The sequence below is a fragment of the Cetorhinus maximus genome, chromosome 4, assembly GCF_964194155.1.
Source record: "Cetorhinus maximus chromosome 4, sCetMax3.hap1.1, whole genome shotgun sequence".
Taxonomy (NCBI): Eukaryota; Metazoa; Chordata; class Chondrichthyes; order Lamniformes; family Cetorhinidae; genus Cetorhinus; species Cetorhinus maximus.
In genome coordinates, this window is record NC_135882.1 from 86602088 (window position 1) to 86629722 (window position 27635).

Below are 27635 nucleotides of genomic sequence, written 5' to 3' on the forward strand. Positions count from 1 at the left end.
CTCCTCTTTGGATCTAATACTATCCTTAATTTCCTTTGTTAGCCAAGGTTGGGCCACTTTTCCCGTTGTGTTTTTGTGCCAGAAAGGAATGTATAACTGTTGCAATGCTTACATTCGTTCCTTAAATATTAGCCATTGCCTATCCACTGTCATGCCTTTTAATGAAGTTCTCCAATCTATCTTAGCCAACTCACACCTCATACCTTCATAATTTCCTTTGTTTGGATTTAGGACCCTAGTTTCAGATCAGACTGCTTCACTTTCCATCCTAATAAACGATCCTGCACAACAAGATTATTTGTTAACCCCTTCTCACAGCACAATACCAAATCTAGGATAGCCTGTTCCCTGGTCGGTTCCTTGACATGGTCTAAAAAACCTCTCTCATACACATTCCAGGAATTCATCCGCCACAGTATTATTGCTAACTTGGTTTGCCCAGTCTATATGCAGATTAAAGTCACTCATGATTACTGTACACCCTTGCATCTCTAATTTCCTGTTTAATTCTGTTCCCTACCTTAACACTACTGTTTGGAGGCCTATTGATAACTCCCACTGCTTCCCACTCGTGCTTCTTGGCTCCATGCAGACTGATTCTACATTTAGATTTTGAGCCAATATCCTCTCTCACTAGCACACTGATTTTATCCTTAGCTAAGAATGCCACACCACCTTCTCCTTTTTGCGTTTCCATCCTAAATAGAATATCTTTGGATATTCAATTCCCAGCCTCAGTCACCCTGTAGCCATGTATCCTTAATTGCAAGCATATCGCACCCATTTACATCTGTTTGTGCTGTTATTGCAAATGCTCCATCCATTCAGATGCAGTGCCTTTAGACTTGTCTTTTTAATATTTTTACACATTTTTTGTGCTATGGCTCTATTTGCTGCTAGTTCTGGTTACCATACTAGAATAAAGATTTGGAGCACTGGAGTGTAAAAGAGTTACAAGGATGATAGCAGAAATGAGAGGTTATACCCATAATTAAAGGATGAGAAGGCTGGGTTGCTTTTCGCTTTAGTTGCTATAAAGCAGAGGGGGAAATGTGACAAGTAACTGTGCCATAATTTGGTGGCAGACATTTTAATGCAACAAAACCCATCAGTAATCAATGAACAATTACAGGCAAATAATACTTTAAGCCTTTGGCACAAATCTGTTGATACACTGTTCAATTGTAAGGGCCATTTATTTTGATGTAGGCAGCACACTGCACAGTCAGTGCCAGTAATAACAACCATCCAGCTGCAATACTCTTTATGCTGAGCATTAAATTCAAATTTGTTGCCTCAGCTCTTACCATGCTTTTTTTTAAAAAAGTCTCTTAGGCATGGCTGATGGTTCAGAATAGTCTTTACTACATAACATGGGAAAAATCACTGTTATAGCTGTACATGTGGGCAGGCTTGCAATGTCAATTTAACTTTATTCCTTTTCTAATCCTAATAACATGATGCTTTTGTTGCCATCTTTCCCAACTGTATTATGCCAATAAAAATGAATTACTCTCATTTTGGTCTGGTAGCTGACTTTTCTAGGGATTCTCTCATAGCAATAGCATTGGCACTGCCTCACCTTACACTTGATGCATAGATTGCAAAGTTTGTCATTGCTCCTGCAGTAATAGGCTTGCATATGGGACTAACACAAAGATTTGAAATTAATACAAATACTTCATAACTAATTTCTGTATAGATACGATAGCCAATTATTTTGAAAGTGCCTGCCATAATTAAAATCTAACAACCCACTGCTACCAAAATATACCAGTATATAAAGCAACAGGAGAGACAATCCTCTGACTGGAGCAGTCAACAAAATTGAAGAGCATAGTAAGCTAGCTAATTTAAGAATTGCATAAATCAAAGTTATTAAAAAAACAGTTCAACATAAACATGACAATTAAGTCTGGAACAAAGTGGTGATGCTCTACTAAAAAGTGGAGAGATGACGACAAGAATAATTCCAAAACCTAATAATTATGGGGCATTTCATTCATTACCTCAGATGCATTATCAAACATTTAGATACAGAGAGCAAGTGAAGACAGCAAAGGAAGAGCAGGCAGGTAGTGTCAGAGTCCTCTCCAACCAGCGTTCATACTGGTGAGCATGATGGTTCCTCTGTGGAATGCAGTCAGAGGCAGGTCCATGCTACCATAGATTGCTCAGCTGTACAGGGAAGGCAAGAGGAAGATTGGGAAAATAATGGAAAAGGATTCTATAGATAGGGGAACACAGACAGACAGATGTTATTTTAGGATGCCAAGTAGTTTTGCTGGTGCCAGAGTCAAGGATGTTATTGAGCAACTGAAGAGCACTTTGAAAGGGGAGGGTCAGAGGTCGTGATCCATATCAGTATAGTGCCGACATGGGCAAAAAAAAGGGATGAGATCCTGCAGGCATATTTAAGGGAGCTAGGAAACAGGGCAAGGTAGTAATTTCCAAATTACTCCCGGTGTCATGTGCTAGTGCTGCGGTTCCCAAACTGAGTTACGACCCTAATTGGGGGTCACAAAAACAGTGAACGGGGTCGTGAATTCTCCCTCCTCCAAGACTGTGCCCTGCAACAGCACCAAGGTCCAGTCCCTCTGAGTCAGTAAGGACAGACACACCAAGTTCCAACATTGATGCGCAAGTCATGGATTTACTCTCTTCCCTCTCCCCCCCACCATCCTTCCCAACTGAATCCGATCTCACACTGGCAGCCTGGCCCCAAGAATATTTTTCTTCCTCAAGATAATTTAAAAGCATCACCTGCTGGGCTACAGCCACACACCAACAGGCTGTCAAAGATAGGGGTGTGTGTTTGTGTGTGTTAGGGGATGATCAGTAAGTGTTGCATGTTACATTCTACATGTCTGTTCAGAAGCACTCCACTTTCTTCAAAGCCCAGCCCCAGGTGGGAAGCAGCACAGCTCCACATTCAGTTAGAGTCCTCCCCTGTGAATTAATTCCATTTTATTTTAAAAGCTGCAGTGTGTGGGGCAGAATCCAGCGAAACTGCCACCTCTTAGACTGATTATTATTTTGTGTCATTTGAAATCCTGAGTAGAAAATCAAAAGTTTATTTGACTCATCTTATATTAAAATCAATTATGTCAAGATGGCCTTTAGGGAACCCTGATGTGTTGCTACTATAGATGCATGCAAATGTCAATGTCAATAGAATTTGCTGGGTCCTAGCCAAGGTCCATGAGCTGGAGCAGCTCAAATGGAGTAACGGACAGTTGAATACATAAACTAACTTTCTACAAAGTACTTACAAAACAGGTTTTCATATTTATATGTATATATTGATTTATAATACACAAAGTTTAATAATTACATACTGGATGTTACTATGCTCCTTTAGTACTTTTTTTTGTTTAAAATCATTGTGACTCCAGATGTTAGTGTTAAAATGGGGTCACATTGGAAAATAGTTTTGGAAGCACTGCAGTAGTGAGTATACAACTAGGAAGATTGAGCAGATGAATCCATGATTGGAGAAATGGTGCAGAAAATGGGGCTTTAGATTCCTGGGAGATTTGGACCAGTTTGGGCAGCTGGGACAGAACATTCTAGACAGTTTGCACCTCAGAGCTGGGACTAATGCTCGCATGGGGCAATTCGCCATTGGAGACTGTTTAAACTAACTTGGCAGGGAGATGAGAATGAGGATGTAGCTTAGAAAAGGGAAACAAGGTGCATTAAGGATTTAGTATTACTAAGATACTAACAGAGGCTAGCAATGCATTTGCTGTGAAATTAGTATCTTAACTGCAACAGTACTTCTTTAAATCCCCATTCCACCCTTCCTATGGCATCCCTGTGCCATTACCATCCCATTTCTTTCATGCCCCCATATCATCCTCATTCCACCTCATTTCTGTACCACCCACCATTCCATTATTCCCATGCATTCCCCTGCATCCTCCATGTCATTCCCTCCTCCCTAATCCCTCCAGCCAGGGTAGGTTTTTGTTGGGCTCCCTTTATCTTGGGCTGCTTTCTCCCCACACACCCACCCACCCCCAACACTGCCACCAACTGTCCCTCCTCTGCTGTCACCACTACTTTCCCAATCACTCCAAGTCAGTGTAACTCTGGGCTCCCCTTGCTTTCTGCAGTTCTTTTTCTCGACCAAAACACCATTCACCTCCCACCCCACCAACCACTGGCAGCTGCACATATGCTCCAGTGCTCTGCACACTCCACGCCCGCAAGGCTCTGCCAACCAAATAGTCTAGGCAAAAGCTGCATTAGAGGAAGAGGGAATGCAATAACACCTTGGCTTTACACTGCATGGAAACAAGGTTGGCAAGGTGCAGCAACTGAGAAAATTATGTGGCAAAAACAGAGACCTGGCTCAAAAAAAGGGCAGGACTGGGTATTAAATATTCCTGTATATGAGGTATTCAAGAAAGATAAGTAGAGAAAGGAAGGAGGAACAAAAACAGAATTACCTGGAAAAACTCAGCAGGTCTGGCAGCATCGGTGGAGAAAAAATCAGTTAACGTTTCGAGCCTTCATGGCCCTTCGGCAGAACTGAAGCAGTTAGGAGAGGGGTGAAATATAAGCTGGAATATAAGCTCCAGCTTATATTTCACCCCTCTCCTAACTATGCATCAGTTCTGCCGAAGGGCCATGAAGGCTCGAAACGTTAACTGATTTCTTCTCCATCGATGCTGCCAGACCTGCTGAGTTTTTCCAGGTCATTCTGTTTTTGTTTTGGATTTCCAGCATCCGCAGTAGCTTTTAGCTTTTTGTTTTTATATAAGGAAGGAGGAAGCTGGCAGAACAGATTAAGGAGAATATTAGTGAAGAGAGAGTATGTTCAGGAGGGATCAAGGACAGAATCTATTTGGTTAGAGTTAAAAAAAAATAGAGGTACCATTTACACTACCAGGTGTATTCAATAGGTCACAAGGCGAGAATATGAAATAGGAGCAGAAGTAGGCCATTCGACCCCTTGAGCCTGCTCCGCCATTCATGATGGATCATGGCTGATCTGTTTTTGTTTTGAATTCCACATTCCAATCTACCCTCCGATAACCTTCAATTCGCTTGCCTAACAAGAATCTACCTCTGCCTTAAAAATATTCAATGACCCTGCCTCCACTGCCTTCTGAGGCGGAGTTCCAAAGTCACATAACCCTCAAAACTTCTCATCTGTCCTAAAAGGGCAACCTCTAATTTTATAACAGTGCCCCCTAGTTCTGGGCTCACCAACAAGAGGAAACGTCCTTTCCACGTCCACCTTGTCAAGGCCATTCAGGATCTTATATACTTCAATCAAGTTACCGCTCTTTTCTAAACTCCAGTGGAAACAAGCCCAATCTGGCTAACCTTTCCTTATAAGACAACCCACTCATTCAAGGTATCAATCTAGAAAACCTCCTCTGAACCACACATTTACATCCTTCCTTAAATGAGACCAAAACTTCACACAATATTAGAGATGTGGTCTCACCAATGCCCTATATAACAAAGATAACATCCTTACTTTTATGTTCAATTCCTCTTGTAATAAAGGATAGCATTCCATTAACCTTAATTACTTGCTGTAGCTGCATGCTAACTTGTGACTCTCACACTAGAACACCTAGATCCCTCTGCACCTCAGAGTTCTGCAGCCCTTCTCCATTGAAGGAATGCTCTGCTTTTTCATTCTCAGTACCAAAGTGAAGAACTTCACATTTTCCTACATATCTGCCAGATTTTTGCCCACTCACAACCTGTCTATATCTGTCTGCAACCTCATGTCCTCCTCACAACATACTTTCCTTTGTGTCAACTGCAAATTTAGCTACCATGCCTTCACTCTCCTCATCTGTCATTGATATAAATTGTAAAAAATTGAGGTCCCGGCACAGACGCCTGTGAGACTACACTCGTCAAATCCTGCCAAAAATTTATGCATACTGTTGTCAGTCAGTCAATCTTCTATGTCAACATGTTACCCCCTACACCACAAGCTTTTATTTTCCGCAATAAAACTTTAGATGTGGCACCCTATCAAATGCCTTCTGGAAATCCAAGTACAGCACGTCTACAGGCTCCCCTTTATCCACAGTGCATGTTACTCCTTCAAAAGACTTCAATAAATTGTTAAACATGATTTCCCTTAAAACCATGTTGACTCTTCCCAATTACCCCGAGTTTCTCCGAGTGCCCAGTTATAACCTCCTTCATGATCAATTCTAACACCTTCCCCATGACAGACATCAAGCTCACTGGTTTATAGTTCCCTGTTTTCTGCCTCCCTCCCTTCTTGAAGAGGGGTTATATTTGCTACTTTCCAGTCTGATGGAATCTTTCCAGAATCTAGAGAATTTTGGAAGATTAACACCAACACATCTACTACCTCATTAGCCACCTCTTTTAAAGCTCTAGGATGAAGTCCATCAGCACCTGGAGACTTGTCAGCCCACAGTTCCTTCAGTTTGCTCAGTACCACTTCCCTAATGATTGTAATTTCACCAAGACCCCCTCTCCCCTCCTCCTCCTGATTTACAGGTATTACTGGAATGTTTTTTGTATTCTCTATCGTGAAGACAGAAACAAAATATTAGTTCATTTCATTTGCCATCTCCTTATCTATTAATTCCCCACTGTCAATTTTAGAGGAGCAACATTCACTACTTTCTCTTTTGCTTTTTAAAAACCTGCAGAAACTCTTGCTATCTGTTTTAAGATTTCTAGCAAGCTTCCTCTCATACTCTAACCTTTTAGTCATTGGTCAGAATAAGAAGAGTGACAGAATCAGCTGACCTGCCACTCTACTGTGCAGTTATATTTTTTTTCCTCAAGTTTGATGCTTTCCTTAACTTTGGTTAACCATGGATGGTGAGCCCTCCCTTTAGAATTTTCTTCTAACAGGAATATACTTATGAGTATTTGGAAACATCCCCTTAAATATCTGCCACTGCTTCTCTATTGATCTATCCCCTAGCCGAGTATCCCAGTTCACTTCAGCTAGCTCAACCTCATGCCCACATAGTTGCCCTTATTTAAGTTTAAAATATTAGTCTTAGACCCACTCTTCTCCCTTTCAAACTGGATATAAAATTCAATCATGTTGTAGTCATTGCTACCCAGGGATGCCTTCACTCTTAGGTCATTAATTAATCCTGTCACATTACACAATACAAGTTCAATATAGAATCACAGATTCACACAGTGCAGAAGGGGCCCTTTGGCCCATCAAGTCTGCACCGACATGTGAGAAACACCTGACCTACCTACTTAATCCCATTTACAACCACATTAATGTTAGCCTTGAATGTTATGATGTGCCAAGTGCTCATCCAGGTACTTTTTAAAGGATGGGAGGCAACCCGCCTCCACCACCCTCCCAGGCAGCGCATTCCAGACCGTCACCACCCTCTGGGTAAAAAAAGTTTTTCCTCACGTCCCCTCTAAACCTCCTGCCCCTCACCTTGAACTTATGCCCCCTTGTGACTGACCCTTCAACTAAGGGGAACAGCTGCTCCATATCCACCCTGTCCATGCCCCTCAATCTTGTACACCTCGATCAGGTTGCTTCTCAGTCTTCTCTGCTCCAACGAAAACAACCCAAGGCTATCCAACCTCTCTTCATAACTTAAATGTTTCATCCCAGGCAACATCCTGGTGCATCTCCTCTGCACCCCCTCCAATGCAATCACATCCTTCCTATAATGTGGCGACCAGAACTGCGCACAGTACTCCAGCTGTGGCCTCACCAAAGTTCTATACAACTCCAACATGACCTCCCTACTTTTGTAATCTATACCTCGATTGATAAAGGCAAGTGTCCCATATGCCTTTTTCGCCACCCCACGAACATGCCCCTCCGCCTTCAGTGATCTATGGACACACACGCCAAGGTCCTTTGTTCCTCAGAACTTCCTAGTGTCATGCCATTCATTGAATACTTCCTTGTCAAATTACTCCTTCCAAAGTGTATCACCTCTCACTTTTCAGGGTTAAATGCCATCTGCCACTTATCTGTCCATTTGACCATCCCATCTATATCTTCCCGTAGCCCAAGACGCTCAACCTCACTGTTAACCACCCGGCCAATCTTTGTGTGTCATCCGCAAACTTACTAATCCTACCCCTCCACTATGTCGTTTATATAAATGACGAATAGTGGGGACCCAGCACAGATCCCTGTGGTATGCCACTGGCTCCTAGTCACTAAACCATCCTTCTGTCATCACCCTCTGTCTCCAACAACTAAGCCAATTTTGAATCCACCTTATCTAATTACCCTGTATCCCATGTGCATTTGCCTTCTTTATAAGTCTCCCATGTGGGACCTTGTCAAAGGCTTTGTTGAAATCCATATAAACTACATCAACTGCACTACCCTCATTTACACACCTGGTCATCTCCTTAAAAAATTCAATCAAATTTGTTAGGCATGACCTCCCTCTGACAAAGCCATGCTGACTATCCCTGATCAAACCTTGCCTCTCCAAGTGGAGATAGATTCTCTCCTTCAGAATTTTCTCCAATAGTTTCCCTACCACTGATGTGAGACTCACTGGCCTGTAGTTCCCTGGCTTATCTCTACAACCCTTCTTAAATTGCGGAACCACATTAGCTGTTCTCCAGTCCTCTGGCACCTCCCCCGTGGCCAGAGAGGAATTAAAGATTTGGTCAGAGCCCCTGCGATCTCCTCCCTTGCTTCCCTCAGCAGTCTGGGACATAAATCATCCAGACCTGGAGATTTGTCCACTTTCAAGCCTGCCAACACCTCCAATACCTTGTCATTCCCTATATCAATTTGCTCAAGAACCTCGCAGTCTCTGAGTTCCAAAGCTTCATCCTCATTCTCTTGGGTGAAGACGGATGTGAAGTGTTCATTCAACACTACCGATGTCCTCTGGCTCCACCCATAGATTGCCCCCTTGGTCCCTACTCTTTCCCGGGTTATCCTCTTCTCATTGATATACTTAGAGAATATCTTGGGATTTTCCCTACTTTTACCAGCCAGCGCTTTCTCATATCCCCTCTTTGCTCTCCTAATTGCTTTAAGCTCCACCCTGCACTTTCTGTACTCCACTAATGCCTCCTGTACCTGCTAAAAGCCTCCCTTTTCCTTCTTATCGTATCCTGAATATCTCTAGTCATCCATGCTTCTCTGGGCTTGTTACTCCTTCCTAACACCCTAGAGGGAACATGTTGAGCCTGTACCCTCCCCATTTCCTTTTTGAAAACCCCCCGCTGCTCTTCTGCAGATTTCCCCACACGTAGCTGTTCCCAGTCTACCTGGAAGAACAGCACCTCATCTTCCGAAAAGGCACTTTACAGCCTTCTGGACTTAATATTGAGTTCAACAATTTCAGATCATGAACTCTCCTTCATCCCCACCCCCTTTCCGATGCCCCCTTTTCCAATAATTTATAATTTTTTTTACAACTATATATTTTTTTCTTTTCCCTATTTTTAAATTTATTTTGATCTATCGTTTCATCTCCACCTTTTAGTCCATTTCGATCCCTTCCCCCCACCCCACCCGCATAGGGCCATCTGCCACTAGTTTGCTTCCCTTAATGTCCCCATTAGCACATCCTTTAGATAATATCACCACCATCAACACCCCTTTGTCCTTTTGCCTATGACATCTTTGCCAGTCTCTTCTTGGCCTCCACCTATCACTGGCCCCCTATCGAGCTCTCCTGTCCCACTCCCTTCAACCAGCTTATATTTCATCTCATTTCTATATGTTTTAGTTCTGATGAAGGGTCATACGGACTCGAAACGTCAACTGCATCCCTCTCCGCAGATGCTGTCAGACCTGCTGAGTTTTTCCAGGTATTTTTGTTTTTGTTCTAGATATCCAGCATCCGCAGTATTTTGCTTTTACCTTGGCCAGATCCTGCCTTATTTTACTAAAATCTGCTCTCCCCCAATCCAAAACATTTTTTTGCAACTTGTCTATTTCTTTGTCCATAACAAGCTTAAGTTGTACCATGTTGTGGTCGCTATCACTAAAATGATCTCCCACCACCTGTCTGGCTTCATTCCCTAGAATTAGGTCCAGCACTGTGCCGTCCCTTGTTGGACCCTCTACATATTGACCTAAAAAGTTCTCCTGTACACCAAGAAGTCCACTCCATCCAAGCCCTTAACACTATGTCTATCCCAATCAATGTTGGGAAAGTTGAAATCACCTAATTTAATTACCCTATTGTCATTGTTTTTATACAGCTCCGCAAATTGTGCACATATTTGTTCCTCAATTTCCCACTGACTATCTGGGGGTCTATAATAAACACCTAACAATGTGGCTGCCCCTTTTTTATTCCTAAGCTCTATTCACAAAGCTTCATTCGATGCCCCCTCCAAGATATCATCTCTCCTTACTGCAGTAACTGACTCCTTAACTAATGCAATGCCTCCTCCTCTTTTACCCCCTCCCCTGTCTCACCTGAAGATTCTATATCCCAGAATGTTGAGCTGCCAATCCTGCCCCTCCCTCAACCACGTCTGTGATGGCTACTATATCACAATTCCACATGTCAATCCTCACCCTTAACTTAGCCGTTTTACCTGTAATAATCCTAGCATTAAAGTAGAGCCCATCCAGCCTTGCTTTACTCCCTTAAAACTTAATGCAGCTGTACTCCCTCTGACTTGATTGCTTTACTGTATTATGACATGTCCCTATTCTGCTAACATTGTGTCCCCTCCCCCTGCCGAATTAGTTTAAACTCCTCCCAACAGCACTAGCAAACCCACCCGCAAGGATGTTAGTCCCGCTCTGGTTCGGATGTAGACCGTCCCGCTGGTACAGGTCCCACCTTCCCCAGAAACTGTCCCAGTGATCCAGGAATCTGGAGGAACCAGCACCCTCATCAGCCTCCAAAATGGAATACCGATTTGCGAGCAGGACCCCAGGGCACTCCTGAACTACCTGCCTGTTTCTCTTGGACTGCCTGGTGGTCACCCATTCCCTTCAGCTGCAATGTGACCACCTCTCTAACCGTGCTAACCACGATGCTCTCAGATTCGCAGATGCTCCACAGTGTCCCCAGCCGCTGTTCCAGCTCCGAAACCCGAGCTTCCAGGAGCTACAGCTGGACACTTCCTGCACACATGCTGGTCCCGGGTACTGGAAATGTTCCCGGATTTCCACTATAACCTGCTCTCGGGTTGGTTCTAGAACATACTGCTCTAAAACACAACACTCAAAAGCATTCCATTAACTCCTCATCCAGGCTACTACTACCAAACTGATTTTTCCAGTTTATATGCAGATTAAAAATCACCCATGATTATTGCTGTCCCTTTATCACAAGCGCCCAATGTTGTTTCTTGTATACTTTATCATGCATTGTGGTTAGTTAGGGGATCTGTAGATCACTCCCACCAGTGACTTCTTTCCCCTACTATACCTCATCTCCACCCAAACCAATTCTACATCATGATCTCCTGAATCAAGGTTATCTCTAACTCTTGCACCAATGCCATCCTTGATAAAAAGTACTACCCCTCCACCTTTACCTAGCTTCCTATTCTTCTTGAAGGTCATACGCCCCTCAATATTCAGGACCCATTCCTTGTCATCCTGCAGCCACGTCTCCAGAATGGCTATCAAATCATTTATTTACTTCAATGTGCGCTATCAATTCATTTACTTTGTTATGAATGCTATGCGGAGATACAGAGCCTTTAGTTTGGTCTTTTTACCACCTAACATCTAGTCTTGAATATTGGTGTATTCTTGGGTTTTATCTCTGTCCCTTCTTGCGCTATGACCCTCATTTTCTATATTACTATTATGGTGTCCTACCTTGAATCTACCCCATGATTTTCCATACCTACCCAAGCTTGATCCCTCACCATCCCCTGGTTAGTGTAAAGTCCTCTCTACTTCCCCAGTTATGCAATTCACAAGAACACATGCCCCAGCACAGTTCAGGTATAGACCATCCCAACAGTACAGCACCCACTTTCCCCAGTACTGGTCCCATGAACTGGAACCCACTCCTTCCACATCAGTCTTTGAGCCACACATTCATCTCTCTAATCTTATTTGCCCTGTGCCAATCTGCATATTGCTTAGCCGATAATCCAGAGATTACCACCTTTGCGGTTCTGCTTCTTAATTTGGTACCTAGCTTCTCATACTGACTGTGCAGAATCTCATTCCTTGTCCTGCCTATGTCATTGGTATCTACATGGAACATGACGACTGGATCTTCACCCTCCCACTGCAAGTTCCTCTCTAGCCCTGAGCAGATGCCCCAAACTCTGGCACCAGACAGGCAACACAGCCTTTAGAACTCTTGCTCTTTGCTGCAGAGAACAGTGTCAATCCCCCTTATATACTGTCCCCTACTACTGTTACATTCCTGTTTGCTCCCCCCGCTTGAATGGCTTTCTGTACCATGGTACTATGGTCAGCTTGCTCATCCACCTTGCAGATTTTGCTTTCATCCACACAGATTGTAAGCACCTCAAACCTGTTTGACGATTGCAAAGTCTGAGGCTCCTCCACTACTGTCTGCTCAGTCCCATTACCTTCCACACTCATGGTCACATCCTCCTGTCCCTCACTGCCGATCAAAACAGATGACCCTATTCTCAGAGGCATGACTGCCTTCTGGAACAAAGCTCCCAGGTATTTCTCGCCCTCCTTTATGTTGCGCGGTGTCTGCAGTTCAGCTTCAAGATCAATAATCCTGATCCGGAACTCCTCTAGCTACTTACACTTTCTGCAGATGTTTGTGTCATGGATCGCCTTGGCGCCCAAAAGCACCCACATTCCACTGCTGCAACACAACGCCTGTCCTACCATTGTTACTTATGTTCATTAACTTAATTAATTACTCATTTAATTAATTTAGAATAATTCCCATGTATAATACGCCTCTTTCCCCCATGCACCAAATTCCCACGTGAACCTAATTCACTACCCATTCAGTCTCCATCTCCCTCCGGCATAGTCACCTGTCTCCTTGCACACTCTTACCAACTTTCCCACTAGTTGGGATCAGAAGAACATTATGGATAGGAGAGGGACGGGGGATAATTTCCCTCTTCTCCGGCCTCTCGACTGACCAAAACAAGATCGATTTTAAAGAAGTGTTTTAGTACCATGAGTGCTGTAACTTCCATGAATGGACACAAGACAGGCTCTCATAGGTAAAAAGAATGAATAAACACTTTTTTCAACATCCAAGATGTAAATGCAACAACACTAACACACTCATTCACACAAACACACTCAAGAAAAGATGGTAAGAGATGTTACACACTTAGGTTTCTTAAAGAATCAAAACTAACGGGTCACTTCTACCATCAGTCCCCGGGATGGTAGCTGGAAACGTTAACAGTCTGAAGATTCTCTTAACTCACTGAAGACAATGAAGATTGGAAATTTCTCAGTGGCTTACTCTAAGCAAGGTTTTTGGTTTTTCCAGTCCAAGCTCTGTTTGAGCCCCCATAGTGAAGGTATAATTCTGCAGGTAAAACAAATTAGCCCCACTTCTGTCTGTGGGCAAGTTTCTAGGCAGAATGTCTTCCCTCTGTGGTCTTTAAATCCCAGGCTGCCTGCTCTGGGATGTCCTTGTGAATTAATAAGGTATTTCTTATCACAAGTCAGTTTCTGACATGTGACCACAGTATCTATGTTTCAATTGCCCACACAAATAGTCTGTTGAGCTAGGCAATTATCAGACCAGTTATGAATAGCTGCCAAATATCTATTCGCATTTCCATCTCCAGGAGGCCAGAAAATCTATTGGTATTGTTACTCAGACACTAATTGAAATGGACAGGGGTCATCATCAGCACCTGGGGAAGGTTGTTTAAATCTCAATGACTTCCCCAGGGACATGCCCAAGGTAGTAGGCAGTCCCAGTCTGTACAGCCAACACAAAATGTCACCTAACAGCCACCTCCACCATCCCAATCCCCACCAAGTCCATCTTGTCAAGGTAAATTGCCCATATCCCACGCTGCATTTTAAAAATAAAATGTCCATATTCCTTATAAGTTCACAGGCATAGGACACAGATGTAACAGGAGCAAGTCTGAATATAAATTGCAGAGGTGCAAAAAACTAGAGTAATGATAATGGGAGGCTTTAATTATCCTAATATTGATTAGGATAGAGTACCAGGCACTGTTTCAGTTGGTAGCATTCTTGATTGAAGCACAAGTTTCTAGATTCAAGTCCCATGGCTTGAATACAAAAATCAAGGCTGACACTCCAGTGCAGTACTGTGGGTGTGCTGCACTGTCAGAGTTGCTAACTTTCAGATGAGACATTAAATCAAGGACCCACCTGTCTGCTTAGGTGGGTGTAAAAGATCCCATGGCACTATTTAAGAAAAACAGAGGAATCATTCGCACGGTTCTGATCAACATCACAAAATAGGTTATTTGGACATTAACACATTGTTGTTTGTAGGAGTTTGTGTTGTTGCATTTCCATTACAACAGTGGTTACGCTTCAAAAAGTACTTCTGGTGGTTGCGAAAAGTGCTATATATTTTTCACTCTTTAGAGAGCTGTTCAGAAGAATTTTCTTGATCAACATGTTTTTGGCTCAAGGGAGGAGGTATTGCCTGATCTGGTTCAGAGAATGAGGTGGGTCAAACGGGTCAAGTGCCAGAAGGGGAAAATTTAGGAACAGTGATTATAATACAAGTAAAAATACCTGGAAAAACTCAGTAGGTCTGACAGCATCTGCGGAGAGGAATACAGTTAACAGTTTGAGGGACACTGGCTTTGTCAGGGGGAGATCATGTCTAACAAATTTGATTGAATTTTGAGGTGGTGACTAGTTGTGTAGATAAGGGTAGTGCAGTTGATGTAGTCCACATGGACTTCAGTAAGGCCTCACATGGGAGAATGGTCAAGGTGATAAGAGCCCATGGGATCCAGGGCAATTTGGTAAATTGGATCCAAAATTGGCTTAGTGGCAGGAGGCAGGGGATGATGGTCAAAGGTCGTTTTTGCGATTGGAAGCCTTTGACGAGTGGTGTACCGCAGGGACCCTTGCTGTTTGTAGTGTGCGTTAATGATTTAGATGTGAGTATAGGAGGAATGGTTAGTAAGTTCACAGATGACAAAAATTGGCGGTGTCGTAAATAGTGAGGAGGAAATCCTTAGATTATAGGGCTATATAGATGGGTTGGTAAGATGGACAGAGCAGTGGCAAATGGAATTTAATCCTAAGAAGCATGAGGTGATGCATTTTGGGAGGATTAACATGGCAAGGGAATACACAATGAATGGTAGGACCCTAGGAAGTACAGAGGGTCAGCGGGATCTTGGTGCACATGTCCATAGATCCCTGAAGGCAGCAGCACAGATAGATAAGGTGGTTAAGGCGGCATAGAGGATACTTGCTTTTACTAGCCGAGGCATAGAATATAAGAGCAGGGAGGTTATGTTGGAGCTGCATAAAATGCTAGTTAGGCCACAGCTGGAGTAGTGTATGCAGTTCTGGTCGCCACACTATAGGAAGGATGTGATTGCATTGGAGAGGGTGCAGAGGAGATTCACCAGGATGTTGCTTGGGCTGGGGCATTTCAGCGATGAAGAGACACTGGATAGGCTAGGGTTCTTTTCCTTAGAACAGAGAAGGCTGAGGGGGGACCTGATAGAGGAATACAAAATTATGAGGGGCATATTAGGGTAGACAGGAAGAAACGTCTCCCCTTAGCAGAGATGTCAATAACCAGGGGCACAGACTTAAGGTAAGTGGCAGGAGGTTTATAGGACATTTGAGGAAATATGTTGGTTGGAATCGGGGGTGGTAGGGACAGGAACCATCACAATAGTTAAGTATTTAGATGAGGCACTTGAAACACCATAGCAGACAGGGCTACGGGCCAAGCTAGAAAATGGGATTAGAATAGATAGGTGCTTGATGACAGGCACGGACACAATGGGCCAAAGGGCCTTTTTCCATGCTGTATAGCTCTGACTATGGCTAAGATGTAAGATGGTAGATAAGGAGCGACAGACATTTGAGATGCTATATTCTCAGATACGTTCCATTGAGGAAGATAGGCTTTGAGAAAGATGAGCCATCTATGGCTAACTAAGGATGTTAAGGATGGCATCAAATTCAAAGACATACAATGCTGTGAAGACTAAATGGTAAGCCAGAAGATTGGGAATATTTTAGAAACTAGACTGAAAAAGAAAATAGATGAGAGTAAACTAGCCAGAAATATAAAAAGACAGTAACAGCTTCTACAAATAAATGAAAAGGAAGAGTAACTGAAGTAAATGCTGGTCCCTTAGAAGGTGAGACTGTGGATTTAATGGGGAAAAAGGAAAAGGCAGAGATTTTGAATAAATATGTTGTATCTGTCTTCACATTGGAAGACACTAAAAGCAACCTATTAAAGAAAAGCAGGGAGAGAAAAAGTTAAACAACTCACTGGAGAAAGAGTACTCAGCAAACTAATTGGACTAATGGCTAACAGGTCCCCTAGGCTTAATGGCCAGCACCCTAGGATCTTAAAATTTGTTGCACAGATGCGGATGAATTGGCTGCAATCTTCCAAATTTCCCTAGACGCTGGAAAGGTCACAGCAGATGGAAAACTACAAATGTAATTACCTTATACAAGAAAGGAGGGAGACAGAAAGCAGAAACTATTGACCAGTTAAGCCAAAATCCACCATTGGGTAAACACTGGAATCCATTAAGGAAGTAATAGCAGGACATTAAACCATAATGCAACCAGGTAAAATCAACATGGTCTTGTGAAAGGGAAATCAAGTTTGACAACTTAAGAGCTGTTTGAGTGTGTAATGAGCAGGGTGGATAAAGGGGAAGCAGTAGATGTAGTGTTTGGATTTCCAAAAGGCAGTTCATAGGGTAAGAACTCTTAGCTTTGGAGGCAATATATAAGCATGGATAGAAGATTGTTTCCTGCTAGTTAACCAATGTCAAGATAAATTGGTCATTTTCAGATTGGCAAAATGCAACTTGTAGTCTCAGGGCTGGGGCTTCAACTACTTACAATCTCTATTGTCATGGATGAAGAGACCAAGTCTATTGTAACTAAATTTGCCAACGATACAAAGATAGTTTAGAGAACAAGTTGTGAGGAGTCTGCAAAAAGATATAGACAGGTTAAGTGATTGGGCAAAAATTTGGCAGATGGAGTATACTGTGGGCAAAACAAAAACAGAATTACCTGGAAAAACTCAGCAGGTCTGGCAGCATCGGCAGAGAAGAAAAGAGTTGACGTTTCGAGTCCTCATGACCCTTCAGCAGAACTTCTCTGCTGAGTTTTTCCAGGTAATTCTGTTTTTGTTTTGGATTTCCAGCATCCACAGTAGTTTTTTGTTTTTATACTGTGGGCAATGTGAGGTTATCCACTTTGGCAGAATAGAAAATGAGATTTAAATGGAGACACTACAGAATACTGCAACACAGAGGGATTTGGGTGTCCTCAAACAAAAAACAAATTTAACATGCAATTAATTAGGAAGACATACGAAATGTTGGTCTTTATTGCCATGAGGAAGGAGTATAAAAGTTGGGAAGTTTTGCTACAACTGTGCAGGGTGTTAGTAAGACCCACATCAATAGTACTGTATAGAGTTTTGGTAACCTTAAAGAAGGACACATAATTTAGAGGCAGTTCAGAGAAGATTCACTAGGCTGAAATTTCTGGAATCGAGGGTGGTCTTGAGGGAAAGTGAGCAGTTTGAGTTTAGAAGGAGTTGTAATCGTTACAGGGTAGATGCTGAGAGGTTGTTTCCCATTCTGGGGGAAATCTAGAACTAGGGGACATGGTTTCAGAATAAGGAGTCGTCGTCCCCCCCCCCCCCCCCCCCCCCCCACCCCCCACCCCCTTTTTAAGATAGCAATGAGGAGAAATTTCTTCTGAGGGCTGTTAGTCTTTGGAATTCTCTTCCCCAGGAAGCAGTGAATGCTGGGTCATTGAATATATTCAATGCTGAGACAGACATTGTTGAATTATTGTGGAGTCAAGGGTAATGGAAAACAGACAAGAAGTGGAGTTGAGGCCAAGATCAGATCAGCCATATTGAATGTCGGAGCAGGCTGGATGAACGCTTCCTGCTCTATGTTATGTTCTTAAATACCTCAAAACTTTTATTAGTGAGTATATTTTAAATACAATTCTAAACCAGCTGCTCCAAATCCCTCAAGTCAGCTAGTGGTGTAATCAATAGCGAGTCAACACTACATTACGACCACCACCACCACCAACCCCCGAGCAGATAAAATATTGTGCTGCATGGATAAGAATGCAGGTGCAGATTGTGCAGCCTGCCCAAATAACATCCTACAGGTGTCAGGTGCACCCTTCCGATATTTTCTTTACATTTCAAGATAATATATTCCTAATTAGTGTGCAATCAGTTGCCATTTCAAAACCTCAAAAATGAATTTAGAAACAAGTATCCTACTGATATAATCCACATTTCATTATTGCACTTAACTCCTGCTTATTATCCAATTAAAAAATGAAAGCCAAAATCAGTGACCACATTTTGGTACATTTTAGGTGATCAAGTTTTAAACTGCATAGCTCTACAACTTTCACCAGTGGTCATGGTCAATTAATTAAGTTGAATGCATTCATTCCATACTTCTATGAAAAATTCATTTGCCCCATAGCACTGTAGTTTTTTTTAGTTGAGCAAGAACCAATTAACAGTAGCTAATGAACATTAGAACCACATTGAATCAGAGTTGGCAGCAGAACTGCAGCAAATTGTAATTGAGGACAGGACCAACTTTCATGTTATGCGTACTTCTACTATGAAGAACATCCAGCAGTCCAAGTATTTCATTCCTTCAGATTTAGGATCGAGTGCTGACATTTTCAACAACAGAACACCAGGGTGAAATCTAATGAGGGCTACAGGTCTATCGCTGGTAGTGGAACAACTGAACATGAATTAAGCCCACAAGCAAAGCATTCATACGTTAAAATTTATTAGGTTGTATTTTTTCCTACAGCAGCAATATTACAAATAATTCAAAATTAAAAAATCAGCCTATCCAATTTATACCTAGTATAAAAGTTACAATTCATTAGAAGCTAAAGGATCACTTCCTGGATCTTGACGATTGAGTTAGCAAATCAGGCAACAGAATAAGAATGCTTGCCACAAATTAATTAAGCTGCAATAGGCTGTAACGGTTCACAAAACCAAGGAGCAAGCTCACCATCAATGCTCTTCCCTTCCCAACACCAACCCTCTAAAAGACTAATAGATTCTGATAGAAACAATTCTCTAATGTTAACATCACACAATACTTAAAATTTCATTTACACAGCCTCAGGCAATACAAAAATGAATTATTCCTGAAAATTTAATTGTGCCACAATGATGAACCACCACATAGTTAACTTCATACTGAAAGCACTTCTCTCCCCAATAGCTATGCAACAGCGAAATAATGATAAAATCTCCAATTTGTTGGAAATACCCCTAACTGTTCCACTTTAGTCCATGGTTATCTAGAATTTGTGCTCTTTCCCAGCTTGCAGATCATGATAAATGGCAGCCATAGATGCCAATGAAGAGATGCCTAAGTCATGGTTGGTCAGTTATATCCGAGTATGCACTGTTTCTTCTTTAAAGTGACCTATTTTGAACTGCTCAAGTATTTTCAAACTACAAAGTTTCATGCCCAGAAACTGCAACTGAAAGAAAAATTGCTGCAGTATCATATTAATCACGTGATAGAATGGTCAAACAATGTGAACCATTAGTCAGAAAATAAACTGAAGTGATTTTAATTGTCATATTAAAATTATAACAAAAGGAATCAAAAATCCAGGTTATCTATCAAACCCGCTTCTTATAGTCCCTGAAATGTGATGATTGATTACTCCTAACCTAGGAGCCATGTGGTAAAACAAAAATTTAATCCTGCCAGGTATATTAAAAACTTCACAACATCTAACTTCAAATGGCCCATGTCTTGGAATAACATCTCCATGCCTCCAGCAACTCAACAATTATATTATATATGATGGTTTCTATGGCTCAAATTTTGGAGCTGTAACAATGGCAAAACAGCCAGCACTCACTTATTACCCTGTAAAACATCGTTATTAAAATCCTGGAAAAGTTACACCTTGTTAATGAGGTGTTATTGGCTTTTTGAGAAGTGAGCTAAGTCATAAACTTCTGCAGAACAACCTCTGGCCCTGGAAAAGGAATTTTATATTTGTGTAATGTAAAACTTTTCCATTATAATATCATGGTTTTATGATATTTAAAATGTGAGGCATTTCAGCTTCTTTGTATGTCCTAATCTTTATTTCACGCTCTGTAGAATTTATAAAAAAAGTGAAGGATAATCAGTGCATTTTATTTCCTGATTTTCTGGCAGAATTTCTTCAATGTGATTGACTGCTTGATGACACTTATTGGATGCAGAGAATCTCGTTTACTCAGCAGCAAATTCAAATTAACATTGGATCAGGTGAAATTCATGCCTTGTATGCACCTTTCTTCCAGATCAACGATGAGTGCCACTGCTTTCACCATCTGGAAAATCCAGACCTTTTGTGTACTTAACTATATGTAAAAGATAAATAGAGAAAGGATGCAGCTGAATTTGTGTTGATAGCGTGCCACAGACATGTGTGGAGCACTTCCACAATGAAAGTATGCTACAAAATTTGGCAGAAATTAGGGTCCAACATTCCATGGCTCCTGAGAGCAGCCAGCGAAGCTGAAACATGGGCCTCTCCAACAGTGCGCCAATAGCAAACAGTTGCAGTAAAGTAACGGGTGCTTCGAAGTCAAAAGTCCCCATAAGTGCTAATCTGGGAGGTCATGTGTCCACTCGTGGATGAGCACCAATACAGAGGTAGCATTAAGCCCAGCAAACTAATTTTGTAAACAATATCCAAAGAGATCATGTTTCAAAACCATGGCCAAGAAATTCATCAGAGCTGCTGCTCCTTCACTGGTGTTACTTTGATGGCATGCACCAGGAATCACATTTATACACAGAAACAAGATTTACAATATCAACTTTTTGGTAGCCCCTTTGCAGGCTTCTAAAACAATCCCAACCCGCAAGTCTCTTCTTTTCATCTAATACTATCCTGAACCTGTGAGCTATGGATGGCTCCTTCTTGCTGAGTGGAATGTATTTCTGTTGAATATTGAGTTATTTCTTTAAAGGCTTCCCACTGTTCATTTACCTCCATACCTTTTAGTCTATTTACCCAATTAATCTTAGCCTTTGTAAGGGACACTTGTATTCTGTCCAGTGTTGAATTATTGTACACTGTAGGTCTCCATTCATAGCAGCAATGTGAACAATTTGTAATTTGAACAAGACTAGCTCCCAAGTAAAGTCTAAATCCAACTATCTAAAAACTGGATTTTAAGCTGCCATGCATGAACTTTAATTATTTGAATAAAATAACTTACTGTCTTGTTCGGCTAGGTGCTGCACTGGCATGTTGACTAGTTATCAGCTTCACCTTCCTGTCTTTTCCCATGCTCAAGAGCGGCCCGAGCAACCCGTGACCCCATCCAAATAAGCTTGGCCCGATCCAGCTGACCCGAAGACCAGCATTATCTGAAATATGACACGGTCCCTAGGTTGCCTGTTTTGAGACACACTACCCATAAAACGTTATAATATCAAACTAATAAGATTTACAAAGCAGCAAGTTTTCATTTGACGTGAGCTGCCTAAAGTCAGGCACTACTTATATGAAGGATAACAACCTAATGAAGAGTTTTAATTCTTCAAGCAGATCAACAGGATTTCCTGCTTGCTGTTGGTAATGTAAACAAGGGAGATCAGATCTAGCTTTTATCTTTACACACACCCACAAGAGTTTTAAACTAGGCCCTTTCGGGAGGGGTGGTGAGTGGAAAAGCAGAAGAACAATTTCCTTGTATAACTTTTGGCTTAACAATCAGAATCATAAAGCAAAGGAGACCATTCTGCATGTCCCAAAACATTGTGCCCCGATGGACTACTTTTGAAATGTAGTTACCATTGTAATGATGGGAAATTTGCATACAGGGAGCCCCCACAAACAGCAATGAGAATGGCCAGATGATTGGGTCTATTTTAGTGGTGTTGGCTGAGAGAAGTATTAGCCAAGGACAGTAGAAAATTTCCCTATTCTTCAAAATAGTCTACCCAAGGAAGCAGAGTTTAGTTTAGCATCTTAACTGAAAGTTGGCACCTCCAATAGTACAGCACTCAGTATTGCACTGAAGTGTCAGCCCTGATTTGATGTTCAAATCTCTGGATTGGGATTGAACACTTGATCTTCTGACTCAGACAAAGATTCCCACCTGTGAGGCAAGGCTGACATCAAAAAAGCAAGTAATCAAATCAAATCAGGTACTTCCAAAATATAGAACGTTTTAAGATTTATAGAACAATCTGAAATGATCCGATAAGCTGCCCGTGTTGTGCCAGATAAATTAACACATTCAACAGTGGACACCACAGTCAATCTCTATTATACTCTTGAGTCTGTCTTGCTGTGAATTACCAAATTAGTTATATTTTCAGCAATTACACAGCTCATGCAGGAGCAGGCTGGTTATTTAGATTTATGGTTCTGCAAAGGTAATTATCAGCCTTATTCCTTTCTAGCAATTTGGTTTATTTGCCTATGCAACTTTTTTATTTGTACTATGATTACAACCATTTTGTTTCCTATGAAAGCTATACATTTCTTTACACACTTAACTAGTTGGATTAAACTAGCAGAAAAACAGCCTCTCAGTTAGTGGTCAGTTTCTGGCCAACCTAGCTTGAAGTCAATGTCCAGGTATGCTCTGTTCATATTAGTCTGAACATTCCAGGATTATATTTTGCTATTACATGGGGCTCTGTATAAACTGTACAACTGCAGCATTTCAGTGGAATAGATGAGCAAAAATGGATGAAAATAAATTCATGTCTAGGGAAAGGTGATGGTCAAGTTTATGCAGGAAAACCAGTCTGACAATTAAGTACATTAGCATAAATGAAATAGTACAGGTTCACTGCTAATGGAAAAATGAAAGTGTCGGAACATAACTGACATGAAAAAATAGTGTGGACTGCCATACTGAATTGATATCTTGGTGCTTGATAAATCACCTCTGGGGTCAAAATCTTTTGAGTTTCATCTTCCCTAAAGTCACTTGTCAGATTAAATAACTCAAGCTACATCAACTGCTCCAACAAGATACTTTACAAATAAGTGTTTAACTGTCTATATTTCTCACTCTTCATATTAATGTACCAGGAGGGAGATGACCCCCCCACCCCCACCCAACCCTTTAAGCATTGCCTTAGCCTCTACACCTATACCTTCCCCAAAGTTCATGCCTAATTTCCTCAATGTTTTTCTTCCCACAGACATGCTCAATTTTGTTGAAAAGATCCTTCACAGCACTAATAACACGGCTAAGAACACAAAGTGAAATGATAAATTGGTATGCCACTTCCAAATTTTCTTGCTAATGAGACCCGATTGGCTTATGGTCCTTCTTGTTAAGACTTTCTCACAATATTCCTTCAATTCTTTCGGCAGAACTGTTTGACTATTAGAGAAACATTGAGACCCTCAAGCCCATTCCACCATTCAATTAGATCGTTGCTATCTGTCACTCTATTGCCTTGGTTCCATAACTCTTGGCTAACAAAAAATATCAAGTCTGAAAACTTTCAACTGCTCCAGCCAAAAATAACTTTTTGGAGGGGGTGGGGGTGAAGAGTGTCCCCAGATCTCCAACCATCTTTGTTAAACGTTTACCAACATCACCCCCTGAACAGCCTAACTCTAATTTAGAGGTTATGCCACCTTGTTCTGGACCCTTTCAGAGGAAAACAGGAAAATGGTCTTTCTCTCTATCAGATCCTTTAATCAATTAGATCACCTGCTAATCTATATTGAACAGAATACAAGCCAGGTCTATGTAATTTATCACAATTTAACCTTTGTAACTCCAACGTCATGCTGTGGAACTTGTGCTTGTTTAATTCTTACAATGTTATTCGGTCACAAAGTGACACTCCAGTTTTCTTTCATTTGTATTTTACCTTGTACACTGTAACCATTACTACACAACTCAAAGATTGGCAGGATTTTTTCAAGAAAACATAAAACATGTTTTATTAACTGTTTATATGAACAACAGCAAAACAATACTGTATTGGAGAACTATCCTGCTACCACAAGAATTTCCTCCGCTTCACAGCCGGACAACATAATAAAATTCAAATGTGGTTGGTGTCAGAGACCTGATATCAGGTCATAAGAAAATCTAAACACTTGTTTCAAGAGGATCATTGAACTTTGAAGCCAATTGCACAAAGATACAAAAGTTCAACTATCAATGCTAACGTAAGATACAAGTTTAAGCAGCACAGCAGGGGCACTGATCTTTGAAGAGGTAAAATACAAAAGCATAGCATGCAGCACTCACCAGGGCTGATTCATCGAAGTGCTTCAAGAAAAAATGAACCACTGTTATACACATCACACTGAAAATAAATCTAGCTGTTGCTTTGCAAACTGTTTTATTCCTGGCAAATGTTTCTAATAAGGTGGAAACTATGATGTGCCTATGAAATGAAGCCAGTGACGTTTACCAAGAATGATGCACCCGAACCTTTGACTTCAAGTACATTCCCTTGCTCAATACATACTACCAGCTTCTTGTGATGATAGTTTTTTTGGGGGGTGGGGGTGGGCGGAAGAAGAGAGACACTTTTGCCATTTTACCAATTATTCCAATTGCTCAGATTTCCTTCTGTTTAAAATGTTATTTTTATTCCTTCCATTGCGAGCTCTCAATCCCTCAAACCATAACCAAAAAAGCTGGTTCTCGCAAATTCAGGAATAAGGATCATCCAATTGGTGCGACAGAAATATTCCTCCATAAAGCATCACAAAATTGTATCAAATCTCTCCGCCAGCTCACTCCAAAATTGCAGGTGACCCTGATTTTGGTTACATTTATATAAAAGAAAAATAAACTCTTTCCAGTTTTAACGGCGCCAGATTCATTCATTCATCCTCCGCCCGGTGTCACCATCCTGGGGAAGGAGCAGACGGTACAACTGGGCCTGGCCTGGTAAACCGAGCCGAGCCAGCAGCCAGACTCAAACTCAGAACCGAGGCCACACGTTAAGGCCTGGCTGAAGTTCGTGTTTTCGTTTCTCCCAGCAAGACTCGGCTCAGGGTTTAACCCGGAGACACGGCCAACCGGACCCGCAGTCTCGGTCTGGCCCTCAGGCCCTGTGCCCAACTCACACCCTAACGCCGGGATTGTAGTCTCCTCGCTGGAGAACGGCAGCAGGACGAGGCGCTGAGCGGGACGCAGCCTCCCCAGTGCCGGTCACTGGCCTCCTGAGGCCAATTCCCCGTTCCTGAGGCTGCTGAAGGCGGCACTGGGGTGCAGGTGAGTTGGCAGCCGCTGGGCCCAGGCCTCTTGCTGCTGCTGCCTTCCCCAGTACGGTTCCCTCCGTGCGGCCAATCCCCAGAGGGCAGGCCGCTGTGCGGGCCCGCAGCCTCAAACTCGGAGCTCACCTGTGTCCCCGATGATGATGTACTTGAAAAGGTAAGCATACGCCATCCTGAGTCCGCGGTCACTGCGCTCTCGAGCCTCCGCCTCAGCAATAACAGCTCTTGCCGACGTCAGCAGCGGAAGTGCTAGAGCTCGAACCGCCGCACACAGCGTCCCCTGCGGCCCCCTCAGGAATTACTGCCTCCTGCGGCACCTCCTGGAATTACAGCTCCAGACAGTAGCCCCCTGCGGCACCTCCAGGCATTACCGCCGCACACAGCGTCCCCCGCGGCACTTCCAGGGTTTACCGCTCCAGACAGCGCCTCCTGCGGCACCCCTCAGAAATTACCGCCGCGCACACCCGCCACTTGAGCCCCCCCCCAGGAATTACCACGGCACAGACCGGCCCCCTGCGGCATCTGTCAGGAATTATCGTCCCATGCTGCAGTGACCGGCATTACCCTGTGGGTCCCCTAGAATTACTGCCCCCTGTGGCAACCCCAGGAATTTCCACTCCCTGTTCCACAGCCCAGAATTATCGCCCCCTGTGGCACACCCAGAATTACTGCCCCTCATGGCACTGGCTGGAATTACTGCCCCCATGCCACTCCCAGCAATTACTGCCCCTGTGGCATGCCGAGGAATTACCCCCCCCCCGCCGTGGCACTTCCAGGAGTTACCACCTGCATCCCCCCTGGAACTACTGCACCCCTGCGACACTGCCTGGAATTAACACCCCATGCGTCACTCCCAGGAATTAATTCCCCAGCAACACCCCTCGAGTTACCGCCACAGACACTACCCAAATTACTGACCTTGTGGCAACACCGGGAATTACCATACCCTGTCCCTTGCCAGAATTATCGCCCCCTGCAGCACCTCCAGGAATCATTGCTTCCTGCAGCACCCACAGGAATTACAGGAATTGCTCCTCCTTCAACAGCACCTTCCAAACCTGCGAGCTGTAGAAGGACAAGGGCAGCAGACACATGGGAACACCACCACCTGTAAGTTCCCCTCCAAGCCACTCACCATCCTGAGTTGGAAATATATTACCGTTCCTTCACTGTTGCTGGGTCAGAATCAACAGCACTGTGGGTGTACCTATACCACATGGGCTGAAGCGCTTCAAGAAGGTGGCTCCCTATAAGCCTCTCAAGGACAATTAGGGATGGGCAATAAATGCTGGCCGAGCCAGCTATGTCAACATCCCATGAAAGAATTTTTAAAAAACTCCCAGGAATTACCTGCTCCTGTGACTCTCCCAAGAATTGCTGCCGCTGACAACATCCCCTGTGGCACCACCTAGAATTACCGCCCCCTGCTGCACCACCTGTAATTTGGCAATGCTTGGATTTGCCGCCCCTGTGGGACCCTCAGGAATTACCGCTCCCTGTGGCACCCCCAGTAATCACGGTCCCCTGCTGCACCCCCAGGAATTACCGTCCCCTGCGGCACCCCCAGGAATTACTGCCCCCTGCGGCACCACCCAGAATGGCCACCCTCTGGCCTTACACAGAATCACCTCCCCCTGCATCACCGCTAAGAATTACCACCCCCTACAGCACTACCCAGAATTTCCACCCTCTGAGGCCCCCCCATGAATTACCCCGCCACCATGGCACCACCCGGAATTACCGGCCACGATGGTACCCCCTGAAGTTACCACAACCTACGACAATTCAAGGAATTACCACTGCACACGTCACCACCTGAGGCACCATCAGGAATTTACGCCACACCAACCGCACCCTGCAGCACCCCAGGCATTACCGCCCCCTTGAGGCAACCGCAGGAATTACCACCACTGCAGCACCACCCAGAATTATCGCCTTCTGCGGCACCACCTGTAATTACCACCCCCTGATGCACCCCCAGTTATTACCATCCCCTGCAGCTCTGCCCAGAATCACCACCCCCTGTGGCGCCTCCAGAAACTACCAACTTCTGCAGCACTTCCAGGAATTTACCACCCCCTGTGGCATCACCTGGAATTACCAGCACTGCCAGGAATTACTGCCCCCAGCACCCACCCAGAATTACTGGCCACTAGGGCACTGCCATGAATTCCCACTCCCTGTAGCACTGCCAGAAATTACCAACCCCTGCACCCCCACAGAATTACCGCTCCCTGCACTCACCCAG

The 27635-nt window shown here is 43.2% G+C and overlaps 1 protein-coding gene across 1 annotated transcript in view; it reads right to left on the minus strand.

Moving 5' to 3' along the window:
- rab2a (RAB2A, member RAS oncogene family) overlaps positions 1 to 25663 on the minus strand; it is a 97950-nt gene extending 72287 nt beyond the window's left edge. The window contains exon 1 of the mRNA XM_078540441.1: positions 25514 to 25663. Coding sequence (XP_078396567.1) covers positions 25514 to 25559 — 46 coding nt within the window. The 5' untranslated portion in view covers positions 25560 to 25663. The remainder of the gene's footprint in view (positions 1 to 25513) is intronic.
- Between the last annotated feature and the right edge of the window lie 1972 nt (positions 25664 to 27635).